The sequence below is a fragment of the Misgurnus anguillicaudatus genome, chromosome 21 (genome assembly GCF_027580225.2).
Source record: "Misgurnus anguillicaudatus chromosome 21, ASM2758022v2, whole genome shotgun sequence".
Classification (NCBI taxonomy): domain Eukaryota; kingdom Metazoa; phylum Chordata; class Actinopteri; order Cypriniformes; family Cobitidae; genus Misgurnus; species Misgurnus anguillicaudatus.
In genome coordinates this window covers 21183070-21196850 of record NC_073357.2, presented here as the reverse complement: position 1 = coordinate 21196850, position 13781 = coordinate 21183070, and the positions used below count along the sequence as shown (strand labels likewise).

Genomic DNA, 13781 nt, shown 5'->3' with positions numbered 1-13781 from the left:
TACCAGCAACACAGCTGCAATAACATGTAATTTCTACAGAAATTTTTTACAGTGTACACAGTTTCATGTTTTTACCATTTTTGGATAATATGGGTGTAACGGTACGTGTATTCGTACCGGACCATTTCGGTACAGAGCTTTCGGCATGGTGCACATTACGTGTGGCGTCTAAAAGCGCATGTTAAACACGTGTTAACATGCTGTTTTGTTCTTTCAAAAGTGCGTGAGAGGTTGCGCGTTTTTTTTTGCTACACAATTATGCGACGCGCTTTCTGTGACAGTAGGTATGTTGCTAAAATTTTCAAAATAGTTAAATGCTAAAACTAGTTGTTCAGATAGAAAGAGCTTGAAAAAAGCTTTTAATTGAGACCAAGATCATGTCTATGGGTTCAAGAATAACAAAATACTGGCCATTTGTAACTCAAAAATCATCACTTTATTTTGTCCCATGTTTTCCATTAAAATTCAATAAAATGTGTGACCGAATCATGAAAATTATAAAGTTTTTTGCTATAACTTCTTTAATTTTTGAGATATTGACCTGAATCTTTCAGGATAAGCTGTTTGCCATATCCTCTACATATTCTACTTCTGAAAAGTCAGATATATAAAAATCAAACCACTAATTACACCAAATAACACTGTTTATTCAGTATATATATAAAGACATCTACTACATGGCTATACGTCTGTTTCACATTCTTTGTCCATTCAAGCAGATTTTGGGGTTGGTAAAACTCCTGTGGTCGTCGTTCAAATTCATTAAAATAAACAACAACGATTTTACAAACAACAGACTTTGGCGAGCTCGCACGTCCAGTAGTTAAACATGAAAGGTGGTGACTGAAAACGAGAGTTAACTATGGTTCTTCCGGTGGTGTTAACAATAAAAACTCAGAAATTTTGCCATCAACAAACCAACAGAAGCATTATTTATAACAACACTGCGCGCCGCCTGATGAAATCTTGAGTTTCATTGAGCGGAACCAAAAAGTCAGCCGCAACAGCGGAGTTAGCAACATACCTAGTGACAGCGAGAATAAGGAATGCGTGATTCATCTGCACCTCACGTCAATCATATCATTGTCACAATGCAATCAGCTGGTCGGGACAAAGAGGAGCTGTATCCCGGGCTTACTCAGCTGTTACTCAGCTGTGGAGGGGTTCATTAGTTTAAGTCACAGCTTACATTGACGACACAAGCAAAGATTAGGAGAAACGTGCAAAAGATAGATGGCTATGTATGCAACTCACTAATCTTAATATGAGTATATCATCATGTTGCTTGCTATGCAGTTACACATAGAGCAGTAATATTATTGTTATGCAAAGATGGTACATAGCCAATTCAATACTTTGAGTTAAACAATCCAAAATAAATAATAAAAAAAATTTGGTGGCAAAAATGTAGGCTAATAGTTCATAAATGTATTCAGGAAGTGAATTTGTTACTTTAGTGCAATGTTTTAGTAGAAAAAGTTTAAGAGAAGGTTAAGAAAAGAGTTACCTCCTGTTATAAAATAATGTAAAAAAAAGTATGTTATTTAGTGGAGAACTTTGCAGTAGTATTTTTTTATTATTTTTTTATTTAATATATATTTTATGTATTATATTTTAATAAAAAGTGTTTAAAAAAAAGTGTAAACAATTTGTAAAAAAAGTTTATAGTAGTAAACAACTTGCAGTTTAATGTTTGCAGTTTTTCTCGTACTATACCGAAAACGAGCCGAACCGTGGCTTCAAAACCAAGGTACGCACCTAACCGTGATTTTTGCAAACTGTTACACCCCTAGTGGATAATGGCTCTTACTGTGGTTCGCAGAAATCCCGAAGCTTAGAAATAGCTTCATAACCTTTTCCAGACTGATAAATCTCAATTACTTTCTTTCTCATTTGTTTCTGAATATCTTTGGGTCTCGGCATGATGGCTAGCTTTTGAGGATCTTTTGGTCTATTTCATTTTATCAGTCAAGTCCTATTTAAATGATTTCTTGATTGCGAACAGGTGTGGCAGTAATCAGGCCTGAGTGTGGCTAGAGAAATTGAACTCAGGTGTGATAAACCACAGTTATGTTTTAACAGGGGGCAAACACTTTTTCACACAGGGCCAGGTAGTTTTGGATTTTGTTTTCCCTTAATAATAAAAACCTTAATTTAAAAACGGCATGTTTGTTTACTTGTGTTATATTTGACTAATATTTAAATTAGTTTGATGATCTGAAACATTAAAGTGTGACAGATATGCAATAACATAAGAAATCTGGAGGGGGTCAACACTTTCACACCACTGTAGTTTTCATACAAACCTAGTATATAAAATTATGTTTATGAAATAATACATTTCTTTAATGGGGAAACTTTGAATACCACCTTACACAATTTTAGCTAGCACATAGCGTTTAATGTGGTTAGATTTAATCCATGAAATAAATACGGTAAACAATCATTCCCCTATTGCCTGTTGTTCTCTTCACCACCTGCACAAGAGCAGGCTATCCATCAACCATGAGGAGAGACCTGACCCATCCCAGTCAATCAAAAAGCAATCAATCTTCCCACACTTAAATATTCCTCACACCTGACAATCTTAATTAGCTTTGAAGATTGAAGTGTGTGCAGGACATGTAATAATCACTGTTTACTTGTATGTGCATTTAATGTTGGATCTACTTACAGTACAGAAGGTGCTGAGCCTTATTTTCAGGGTGAAGTCTGCAGTAAACTCCAATTCAGACACAGTCACAGTACCACAGTCAATAGTCTAGAAAGGACAAAGAAAAAAGTATAAAAGTAATATAAAGTAAGTAAAGTAATATAGTTTATTGACATGTTGGAAGCCACAAAGAGTTTAAAGATTTAAGTAAATTTGAAGCACTTGTCCATTTCCTAGTTTCATACACAAACACCTATTTCTGTATTACAAATGGCATATATCTGTGCCTTAGCATTAACAATTTACACATTATTATCAAAATAGAAGAAAATAGATTTTACATCAAATAAACATTATAGGAATGTTAAAGAATGATATAATGATTAAATGACTATGTTTTCATGTACGGCAATAGGGCGATTATTTCCAAAAATCAAAGTAAGGTGTTTTTACATGACTGGAGGAGCTAACCTCTTCACTGTTGTTTACATGCAGTTTTTAATTTCTGATTATTCACTATTGATTGTGCTTATTATTCACATATAGCCCAATACAGAGGACAAATTATATACAGTAAACTCACATACTGTCTACTGTTTTAATTTACTTACTTTAAATGACAAACATGTTCTTATCAATGTATATCGTTATTTTGTGCTGTGATGAAGACAGAAATATTATGACAATGCCAGTAACAGTTTTATGCAGCACGGTTTTCTAACGTTGTTTTTGCTGATGTCATCCTCCATCTGAACTTTTTATTTTGTTTTCAATTCAATCAGTTTTAAAAAATCTAGCCATACACAGATAAGATGGGAAGAATGGAAGAAGTAATTTTATTGCGCATTGCGCACAGCTGAGGATATTCAGTCATCGTCACATGTTTTAGGGGTTGGCACATCGATGACCTTATACATAAAGTACTTATTGATGTCCTGTGCCCCTCTTTCCAAATAAAACAGTGTGTCTTGTCTCTTTAGGTGTTCATTTTCCATCATCCTTGTAACTTTTATTGACAGATAATAAAATCAGATAGAGATAGGCGTGCAGTGGGTGTATATTAGCTTACCTGCAATATCAAGCTCCATTAACAACTTTGATGGAGGAACATTATGGAAAAATGTATCACAAAACCCTTAATATCCACATTTGACATTTGCGCTGACTTAAAAGTGAAAAATTGTCTTAAGCCATGGAAAGGATGAGGATTTTTTCATCTTTATTTTAATTGGCCAAAAGTCCAAAAAAGAAGACAATCGCTCTTAACTTGATTCTAATTGGCCAAAAGACTCTAGGCGCTGTACCAAAAATGTTTTAGGGAAAGTGATGTTCGATAGCAGCCTATGGTTCGATGAATTTCCAACACCTGCCACACAATATTGTATATAATATATTTTTTATACTTTTTTGAAAGAATATTTTAATTTACGTTTTTATTTTTACCTGGAATACATGTCCCTGTATTGTGTCCAGTTGAAAAGTTGTTGTTTGTATATGCAGACATTTGAAAATAACACATTTTAGAGTTGCAATGGCAATACTGCAACTAGGGATGTCCTGATCAGGTTTTTTGCGGTTCGGCTCGCATGTGATTCGCGGATTAATATGCACATTTAAATAGGGAAAGTTTATCATTTGTAAGCGTTTCAAAGGTTTGCAAATGTTATCATTCAAGTGATTTTAAACAGTTTAACTGCAATAAGGAGCTAAAGTGAGCAGTTTACTTTACGCACAAACGCATGTGCCGTTGATTGCGTCCGGTCCAGCTCGAGTCAGACTCATCATCCTGCAAAGATCAGAACTCTTGATGAGTAAACTTCAGAGAGTTGCACTTATCTCTCTCATACTGTAGTGTATTAAAATACAGTTGACTAATAGAGCAATGAAAAACAACGTAACGTTTTTATGTGGGATGACTGTTATGCTCCGCCGTTTGTAATCCGCCCTCTGTCTGTGTGTGTGCGCTCGTTTAAGGGGACTGAGCCTCACTGAAGTTGCATTTGAGCATATAATGCTGACGTGTTCGTCGCGAATATTCCACCACAAACTGCAAGTCTGGAAAAAACTGTTATGGTGTCCCTGATTCTCAACATGTGGATGTTTTTCATCGCTAAAAGGGAGTTTGGGAACTTATAGCAGAGCACAGATGACAACATGTTTGCTCGAGACAGCGCAAGCTAGCACTAAAGGTAAAGCTAACGATGATGCTGTAAGTGACGTTTCTTTCAGACCAATCAGTGATCTACTGTGTTTGCGCGTCACGTTTGGTATCAGCTCGGGTTGCTTGGAACCCAAACCGAGGTGGTACGAAAAAAGTATTGGGTACCAAGTACTGCACCTAATGGAAAAGCTCCCAAAAGTAAGCTGACCCGACCCAAACTAAACCAAACCGTGGGGTACTATGCAATGGAAAAGCACGAAAAGAGACAGTAAGCTCAATTGATCTACTTAAGTCTGTGTCATTAATGTTAATCAAACAACCAAAGACAAAGAGAAAATCACTTCTGAAGCTTTAAAAAATAATAATTACATAATTTCTTAATTTGTTAATAGAATTTCCCCATACTTTTTTTTGCTGATCCGAAAAATGATCCGATCGGTGCCTTAAAAACCGTAATGTGATCCGAACCGTGAGTTTTGTGATCCATTGAACCCCTAGTATCTACCGATACCGAGTCCCGACCCGATATTTCTATAATACATTTAAAAAAATAAAGAAGAGCGAAAAAAACAACAGATTCATGATGTTCCTTATGTCATGCCGCACGCGTTGCTGTTTCTGTATGGAGTCAAAAGGGTCTAAACTCTGTGCCAGTGCATAACTATAGATGTGTTAAAAAAAATAATGAGAATACATATAGTATATATGTACCGGGGTTAAATTGGGATTTGTTTTGTGGGGAGGGGCTCTGTTGGGATGGGGGGTTAGAGAGGTAACATGTTTAATCCTGAAGACAGCAAAGCCACTGGTGTGTTTCAATTACATTTTGGACCTCTGATAGGATTTTTCAAGTTTCAGCTTTAAAGCTGTGCTTGACTAATTCAAGGCATAAGATAGGCTACCCAAAAAGACTCAAAGACTTTTACTCTTTAGGGTTTTTCACACCTGAAATTGTTAACCCTGGGTTATTCTAAAACCAGGGTTAACGGAATCCTGGGTTATTTTTTGCATGTTTCACACTGTTGAAACTTAACCAGGGGTTAAGAGATAACCCTGGGTATTCATAATTTGATGTTTCACACTGTGCATTCCTAAACCCTGGGTCAGGAGTCTCCAACCCAGCTCCAACACACCTGTCTGTAATTATCAAGCAACCCTGAACACCTTGATTAGCTACTTCAGCTGTGTTTTAATTAGGAAGGTAACGTCCGACTCCGATCGAGTCTGAAACCATGTGATCGGGCCTGATTTTCGAACATGTGATCGGATCAGGACATCCCTAACTGCAACGCCGTGAAACCGTGGTATTTTTGCTTAAGGTTATCATACCTCCAAAAACTCATACCGGCCCTTGCCTACTGTTGGTATGATGTTTATTTTCTGAAGTGCTGTTACTTTTAAACCAGATGTAATGGCACACACCTTCCAAAAAAATCTACTTTTGGAGCACTTTTTCACACAGGCCCATGTGGGTTTTGAATTTGTTTTCCCTCATAATAAAAACCTTTATTTAAAGCTCCCGTTCTGTCTGTGATTTTGAAGCTTTGATTGTGTTTATAGTGGGCAATATAACATGTGTTCATGTTTCACGTGTAAATAAACGCGGTATTTTTCACACAATTTACTTATCTGTATAGCGCTGTTTTCACTGTCCTCAAAACAGGCTGATGTCTTCCTTGTTATGTGAAGTCCCTCCTTCAGAAATACGTATCGAGTTCTGATTGTGTAGTTTGTTTAGTGTGCTGTGATTCGATAGCAGCTTAGCGTTTGAGCCAAAGCTGGTGACTGACGTATTCCTGTGGGCGGAGTTTAGCCAACAAACTGTTTTACTGACGTCATTAAAGCAGGAAATAGAGCGTTGTAGTCCAAACCGGCCGTTCGTTGTAGGCTATTAAAGAGAAATTCTATTGAAGAAAATATATCACCTGGCAGTGAACTTTGAGCTGTATCATTTTAAAGGTATTATTTATGCTATTATAGCAACATTACACACTAACTAGGGTTTAAAAAATGGTATCAGGAAGAACGTGACCTTTAAAAGCTGCATGTTGGCCAACAATTTTTCCCATCACTGCATTTTGGACTTTTAAGCCATACATCATATTTGCATTGAAGAAGCCACATAATTTGCAAATACAGGCATTAACAGTAAAAGTAACAGTTCAACACATTTTTTACTATACTGGAATGAGTAAAATACATTTCCATGACTATTCTAAAACTTTCTAGGTCTATTTGTTTTTCTAAACCTTTCCAGGCCTTGAATTGCTATTTTTAAGTTTTCATAACCGTACAAACTTTAGGGGAAATAAAAAATGACTCTGATAGATCAAACCACAAAAAAGGACCATGAGCATATGTGTATATTTGATGTTTACGACGGAGGACTTTAAACAAGGAATAATCAATCAAGCATTGCCACTAATGACCTACAGTGCCACACTTCTCATTTCTTTCTCTTCTTTTGCTTTCTGCTCCTGAAGTGTCCCAACAGATTGCTTGTCTTCTTCAACTAAAAATGTTTTTTGCAATCAAAGTTTATCAAAGTTAACAATTTTGTTTAATCCAAACGTGAATACCCTGTCAGCATTTTCTCACAGTTATCTTCCAAAAACCTGTATATTTTCTTTCTTCGATGAAATTTTATCCAACCAACTTGGTCAAATTTAAAAGTTAATGTTTGTTTTACAGTTGTTAGAAAGAAAAAAAAACAATAAAAGTATACCAACAGACACATTGATCCCTATAGGTGAACTACGGCCACAACATTTGTTTTTTGTATCTACTGCTTAAATTCAATAAAGACATTTTTGAGTTGCAGACCTTTTGCACAATTAAATTCAGGATTTAAAAAAAGATTTCTATGAGAAATATTTTGGTCTCTTCACCTTAACAACTGCAGATTCTGAAATTACTGTCTCAGGCTTCAGCACCTCCACTACTGCCTCTGGCACCACAGCCTTCTTCATACAAGTCATCTTGAAGCCATAAACATCATCCCAGAAGGCAATGCGGTCATTGTGTTTCTGAATATCCCCTACCGCTGCCAGGCTGATATTGCAGTGGTCTGGAAACACTGAGAAGAAAGAAGACAGGTTAAATAGAGACAAAGGGACAGTTGTAGCCTAGTGGTTAGAGAGTCAGGCTTCTAGCTTAAAAAGTTGCTGGTTCGAGTCTCATGCCCTGCAGGTTGCAACTAAGGTGCCCTTGAGCAAGGCAAAGGCAATTGCTCATTGGGCGCTGTAGGGATAGCTGCCTACTGCTTTCTGTGTGTGTGTGTGTGTGTGTGTGTGTGTGTGTGTGTGTGTGTGTGTGTGTGTGTGTGTGTGTGCGTGTGTGTTTATAACTTGCTGTGGTGTGTTCAATACTCACTGGAATGGGTTAGATGCAGAGGTCATATATTGAGTATGCATTGCATACTTGACAAGCATGCCACTTTCACTAAACTGCAGGATAAAAAAATTACCAAGTGAAGCTCTCAAGTCTATACTTCCAATCACTGCAATATCATTGTCATGACGCGGAGGTGGAGTGAGGACACAAACGCAGAGTTCGGAAAATAAATAACATTTAATGATAAACTGGAAATCAAAACACGAGGAGAAATAGGTAAGCAAACACAGGAATATCCAAAACGTGACACAGGGAACAGACATGGTTGTAATGACAATCATCTGGCGACAGGTGTGAAACAGACGTCAGTATAAATACACAAACACTAAACAAGGAACAGGTGTGATGATGAGGAATCAGTCCGTGAATTGTCCAGGTGACGTAATCGGAGACACAAACAAAACATGACACGGACTAGCCGTGACATAACCCCTCCCTCTAGGAGTGGCTACCAGACACTCACAACATGAAAAAAAGTCTGGTAGGGTAGATCCAGGGGAGGGATGGAGGGCTTGGAGACCCTGACGATAGCGGCAGCCGCCAAGACGAGACCAACAAGGCGGCGAGACGGGCGAACCGGAGCGACCCTCATGAGGAACGAGGCAGACGAATTACCCCCAACTGGGAATCGCCGGGGATCCGATGCCCCCGGACGTCGCGTCCCACCAACGCGGGAAACGGGCTCCCTCACGGTGATGACCACCCCGGGGAAACAATCGGGCGTGGTCTCCGTTCCGGGCTCCCTAGACGGGCACGGCGGTGGACCTCCGAGGGACCAGAGACGGCGACTCAACCGAGCAAAAACCGCCTAGGCCGATCCCCTTCCTGCCGGAGCGAGCGATCTCTCTCGGTGATCCCCAAGAGACATCGGGGCGTGCTCTGCAACAAAATTCTTGGGGAAGCAGCCCTCCCCGAACTCGCTGCATCCAATGATGGCCGGATGATTCTGTCATGACGCGGAGGTGGAGTGAGGACACAAACGCAGAGTTCGGAAAATAAATAACATTTAATGATAAACTGGAAATCAAAACACGAGGAGAAATAGGTAAGCAAACACAGGAACATCCAAAATGTGACACAGGGAACAGACATGGTTGTAATGACAATCATCTGGCGACAGGTGTGAAACAGACGTCAGTATAAATACACAAACACTAAACAAGGAACAGGTGTGATGATGAGGAGGAATCAGTCCGTGAATTGTCCAGGTGACGTAATCGGAGACATAAACAACGGACTAGCCGTGACAATCATTCATTCAACAGATCCTTGTTTATCTAAAGTGACTTACAGTGCATAATTTACTGCATTCATCCAGGAGCAAAATAAGTTGAGTAAAATCTTCAATACCCCAATATCTTAAATATATATATTTAAACCTACAAGTTCATTTATAATATTTTTATATGCAGTAAAATGAGACTGCATATGATTGTTGACATAAAACACAGTCATGCTCAGAATTATTGGCACCTTTGTTAATAATAAGCAAAGAAGCCTGTGAAGATAAATCTGCATAGTTAATCCTTTTAATCTTTTAGTAAAAAATCCTTCGAAGATCCTTCAAATTCCGAGGTCCTCTCTCCTCTTCAGTTCACCCCACTAATCTTATATAGGTTTCAGGTCAAGGTTACTAAGATAACCATGGCAGAATCTCCCTTTAAAGAAATAGTTCAGCCAAAAATGATATTAAACCCATGATTTACTCACCCTGAAGCGGTCCAAGAAGCATTATGTCTATCATTTTTCAGACAAACACATTTTCAGTTATTTAAAAAAATGTTTTAGATCTTACAGTTAATCAAATGTAACCATCTTAGCCACCATCTTAGTCGCGTCCACATTCAAGATGCGAGCATACGCAGTTTATGGAGGTTTCTCTGCTGCTGCTCTGCCCCCGCCAAAAGGATTTTTTAAAATATATCTGACCAAAGAATCTGATCCAGTTTGAAGTTTGACAACTCAATAAGCTAAAGTTTGTTTTTAATGGAGCAGTTTGTTCTTGAAAATCTCCCAAACTATTTGTGGTAATAAGCTTTAATTTATCTCTTTTGGCTTTCTGATCTCAAATCTTAAATAATTTCTGCAACTGTTTAGCTGTGGTCCTTGTAGAGTTTACACTCTAAAAAATATTGGGTTGTTTTTCTCCCCGTGCTGGGCAACTATAGGACAGAACACATCTGGGTTAAAATGACACAAATGATGGGTAGTTTTAACCCAACTGCTGGGTTATTGTTAATCAACCAAGTTAAAACAACCTAATCTTCAGATGTACATGCGGTTGAAAGCGTCCAATCCAACTCCAATCAAACGTGATTATCCTTATGTCCTTCAAAGATCAGAACTCTTGATGTATAAACTTGAGAGAGTTGTGCTACTGTGTCTCATACTGTAGTCCATTAAAATACATTTGGCAAATAAAGCAATGAAAAACAGCGTAATTTTCACTTTATGTGGAGCGACTGTTAATGCTACATCTTCTTCCCGAAGTGCCGTTAGGAATTTGTCCTCCGTCTGTGTGTGTGCGTGTGTTTAAGTGCACACAATGTGTGTCTATGAGTGGTTTCAGGTCTGAAACTAATGTTGTGCAATCTGGAGTCCCTCAGGGATCAATTTTGGGCCCCTTGCTTTTTAACATCTACATTTACCCACTTGGTCAGCTTTTGAGATCTCTTGGTTTAAAATTTCACCTTTATGCAGACGACACTCAGATATACATACACACTAAGCCTAATAACAATGTGCCTGTTGATTTTATTACCACTTTTATTTCTAGGATAAAAGATTGGATGACACACAATTTTCTTTGTTTTAACGGTGAAAAAACTGAGGTTATGCTTAATGGTACACCACACCAATTACGTAAAGCTGGGTCGGTTACTTTGCCCATTGATGGTTCAGTTATGGAATTTAAACCAAAATTGAAGAATCTAGGCTTGATTTTCGATTCTAGTTTAACATTGGAACCTCATATTAAAAACACTGTTAAAACTTCTTGCATCTTAGAAATATCGCGAGATTGCGTCCAATGCTGTCTTTCCCTGTTGCTGAGAGGTTGATAAACACTTTTGTGTTTACCAGGATTGATTACTGTAACTAAGAATTGTTGATACATCCCTCTATCATCTGTGTGCGTGCACGTAAGCGCTGGAGCGCGCTGCGACGCTTCGATAGCATTTAGCTTAGCCCCATTCATTCAATGGTACCATTTAGAGATAAAGTTAGAAGTGACCAAACACATCAACGTTTTTCCTATTTAAGACGAGCAAGTTAAGACGAGCAAGTTATACAAGTTTGGTGGTACAAAATAAAACGTAGCGCTTTTCTAAGCGGATTTAAAAGAGGAGCTACATTTTATGGCGTAATAGCACTTTTGGGAGTACTTCGACTCGGCGCAGTAACACCCTCCCTCTCCCATTATGAGAGTGAGAAGGGGAGCGGACTTTTCAGGCGAGTCGAAGTACTCCCAAAAGTGCTATTACGCCATAAAATATAGTTCCTCTTTTAAATTCGCTTAGAAAAGCGCTACGTTTTATTTTGTACCACCAAACTTGCTCGTATAACTACTCGTCTTAAATAGGAAAAACGTTGATGTGTTTGGTCACTTCTAACTTTATCTCTAAATGGTACCATTGAATGAATGAGGCTAAGCTAAATGCTATCGAAGCGTTGCAGCGCGCTCCAGCGCTTACGTGGACGCACACAGATGATAGAGGGATGTATCAACAATTCTTAGTTAAGGTAATAACATATTTTAATATTGAAAATGAGTAGACTATTCCTTTAATATGTATACTCCTGTGTAACAAAGTGATGGTGGGCAGTTTCATGTTAGTCACCCTGTCATATTAAATGATTTAAACATTAATGGGATTATGCTTCAAATATTTTTGGCTGATATGGGTGCCAATAATTGTGGCTAATGTATAATGGAGAAAAAAACTTTTATTTCATAATGTGACATCCCCCGAATTTAATTTGTATTACCGGACTAAAAGGTAAGACTTGTGTGATTTTTTTCAAATAAAAGATCAAAAGGACTAACACTGCAAATTTATTTTCATTAAACTAACCATATTTGAAATGGTGCCAAAAATTCTGTGCGTGTACCTGCACCAAATGCTGGAACAAATTTAAACATTAAAATAATAAAAAATGCATAAAAGACATATATTTTCCCCAGTTCATGAACTTTCAAAACTACATTATGGTTTAAACAATTACTTAAAAAGCTTAACAGAAGGCTGGCCATTATGTACAGTAAGGGTATTAGACCTCATTCTTTACACAAATGTCCAATAATGAGCACATCTATCATAAAATGGTAAACCACAGCCATGACTTCCACCTTCAATAATGCTTTAGTCATTTTAATGGCCTTGGAAATGTGCTGATTTTAATGTTTAAGATGCATGCAAGCAGACAGCTTCTGGCAAAATTTTAAATTCTACTGATGGGCTTAATCATAAAAATTGTAAATGGGTTTATTTGTTCTTAATGTCCGTTACATTTGCCCACCGGACACAAACTCCAAGCTATAGCTCTGGGCACATGATGTTGCTCAAAAAATCAGATTACTAACATAAAAACAATAGTTGATAAATGTTAGGAGCATTTGTTTTGGCACACATACATGTATATATACATACTTCAAGTCCTATGGCAAAATATTAATATAGGGAAGAGGAGGCAATTTTTGGAACAATATCCACTTTACTTTAAAATACTATTTTTGGATGTGAAGGCAAGAGCATTGAACACTAGTTCAAAAAATGCTGATGTCATAAAATGTCACAACTACATGATTAAACTGCATAAAGTATCAAGCTGAAGACTCATCTTGGCTTGTTATTTGAAAATAAAATATCTTTGAAAGTTGTGATTGTTCATTTAAAAACAATCAATCCAGAATGCAGTGGTATAATATTCTATATAAATTTCTTATGATATAGTGTAACAGCACATGAAAAAAAATCAGATTGTTTCCTCTAATGTATCATTATAAGTGCACCAGTGGGATCTACAAAAAATATTTTAAATAAGTCCCCAAAAGCTTTAAAACAGAAATACACAATAGACTAATTCTATACTTTCTTCGACCTTTAATCAAAGGTTAACGTGTATATGCCGTGTGTGCCATCAAAATTCTGTCTCCTGAGAAGTAGGATCGTGACTGGCGAGTTGTAACTCCCAGCCAAACATTAAAGCCTTCACTGGGGCCCTGTGTGTGTCACTCAGGGTGAAAAGCCTCACACACACACATACCTGGAGTGGATTTGTCACCTCATTTTATTTGATTAGTGGAGCTATGAGTGATTGTCCTGGGAAAAGCAGGCAACTGCTGATTGGATGGTGAGCAGGACTGTCCTACACTAAAGTGGGAAGCCAGAGAAAAAATGTGTGGAGAGAGAAAGGAGCTGAGGGGGGGCAAAGGGAGAGGCAGTGTCCCAAGATTCATAGCTTTGACATCTGTGTCCTTCTCGAATGAGTGCTTATAGCCCGTTTGTCAAACACCTCCTCTGTTTTCCATGGAGGCCAACCGCTGAAGAGGTAAAGAAGGTAGTAAGTGTGAAA

At 37.8% G+C, this 13781-nt stretch overlaps 1 protein-coding gene across 4 annotated transcripts in view; it reads right to left on the bottom strand.

Moving 5' to 3' along the window:
• The window catches only part of prmt3 (protein arginine methyltransferase 3), a 153289-nt gene that overhangs the window by 41900 nt on the left and 97608 nt on the right, over positions 1–13781 (bottom strand). For all 4 annotated transcript variants that reach the window (XM_055195895.2, XM_055195888.2, XM_055195889.2 and 1 more), the window contains exons 12-13: positions 7703–7890; positions 2675–2761 (exon numbers count right to left, since the gene is read on the bottom strand). In XM_055195895.2, coding sequence (XP_055051870.1) covers positions 2675–2761; positions 7703–7890 — 275 coding nt within the window. The remainder of the gene's footprint in view (positions 1–2674; positions 2762–7702; positions 7891–13781) is intronic.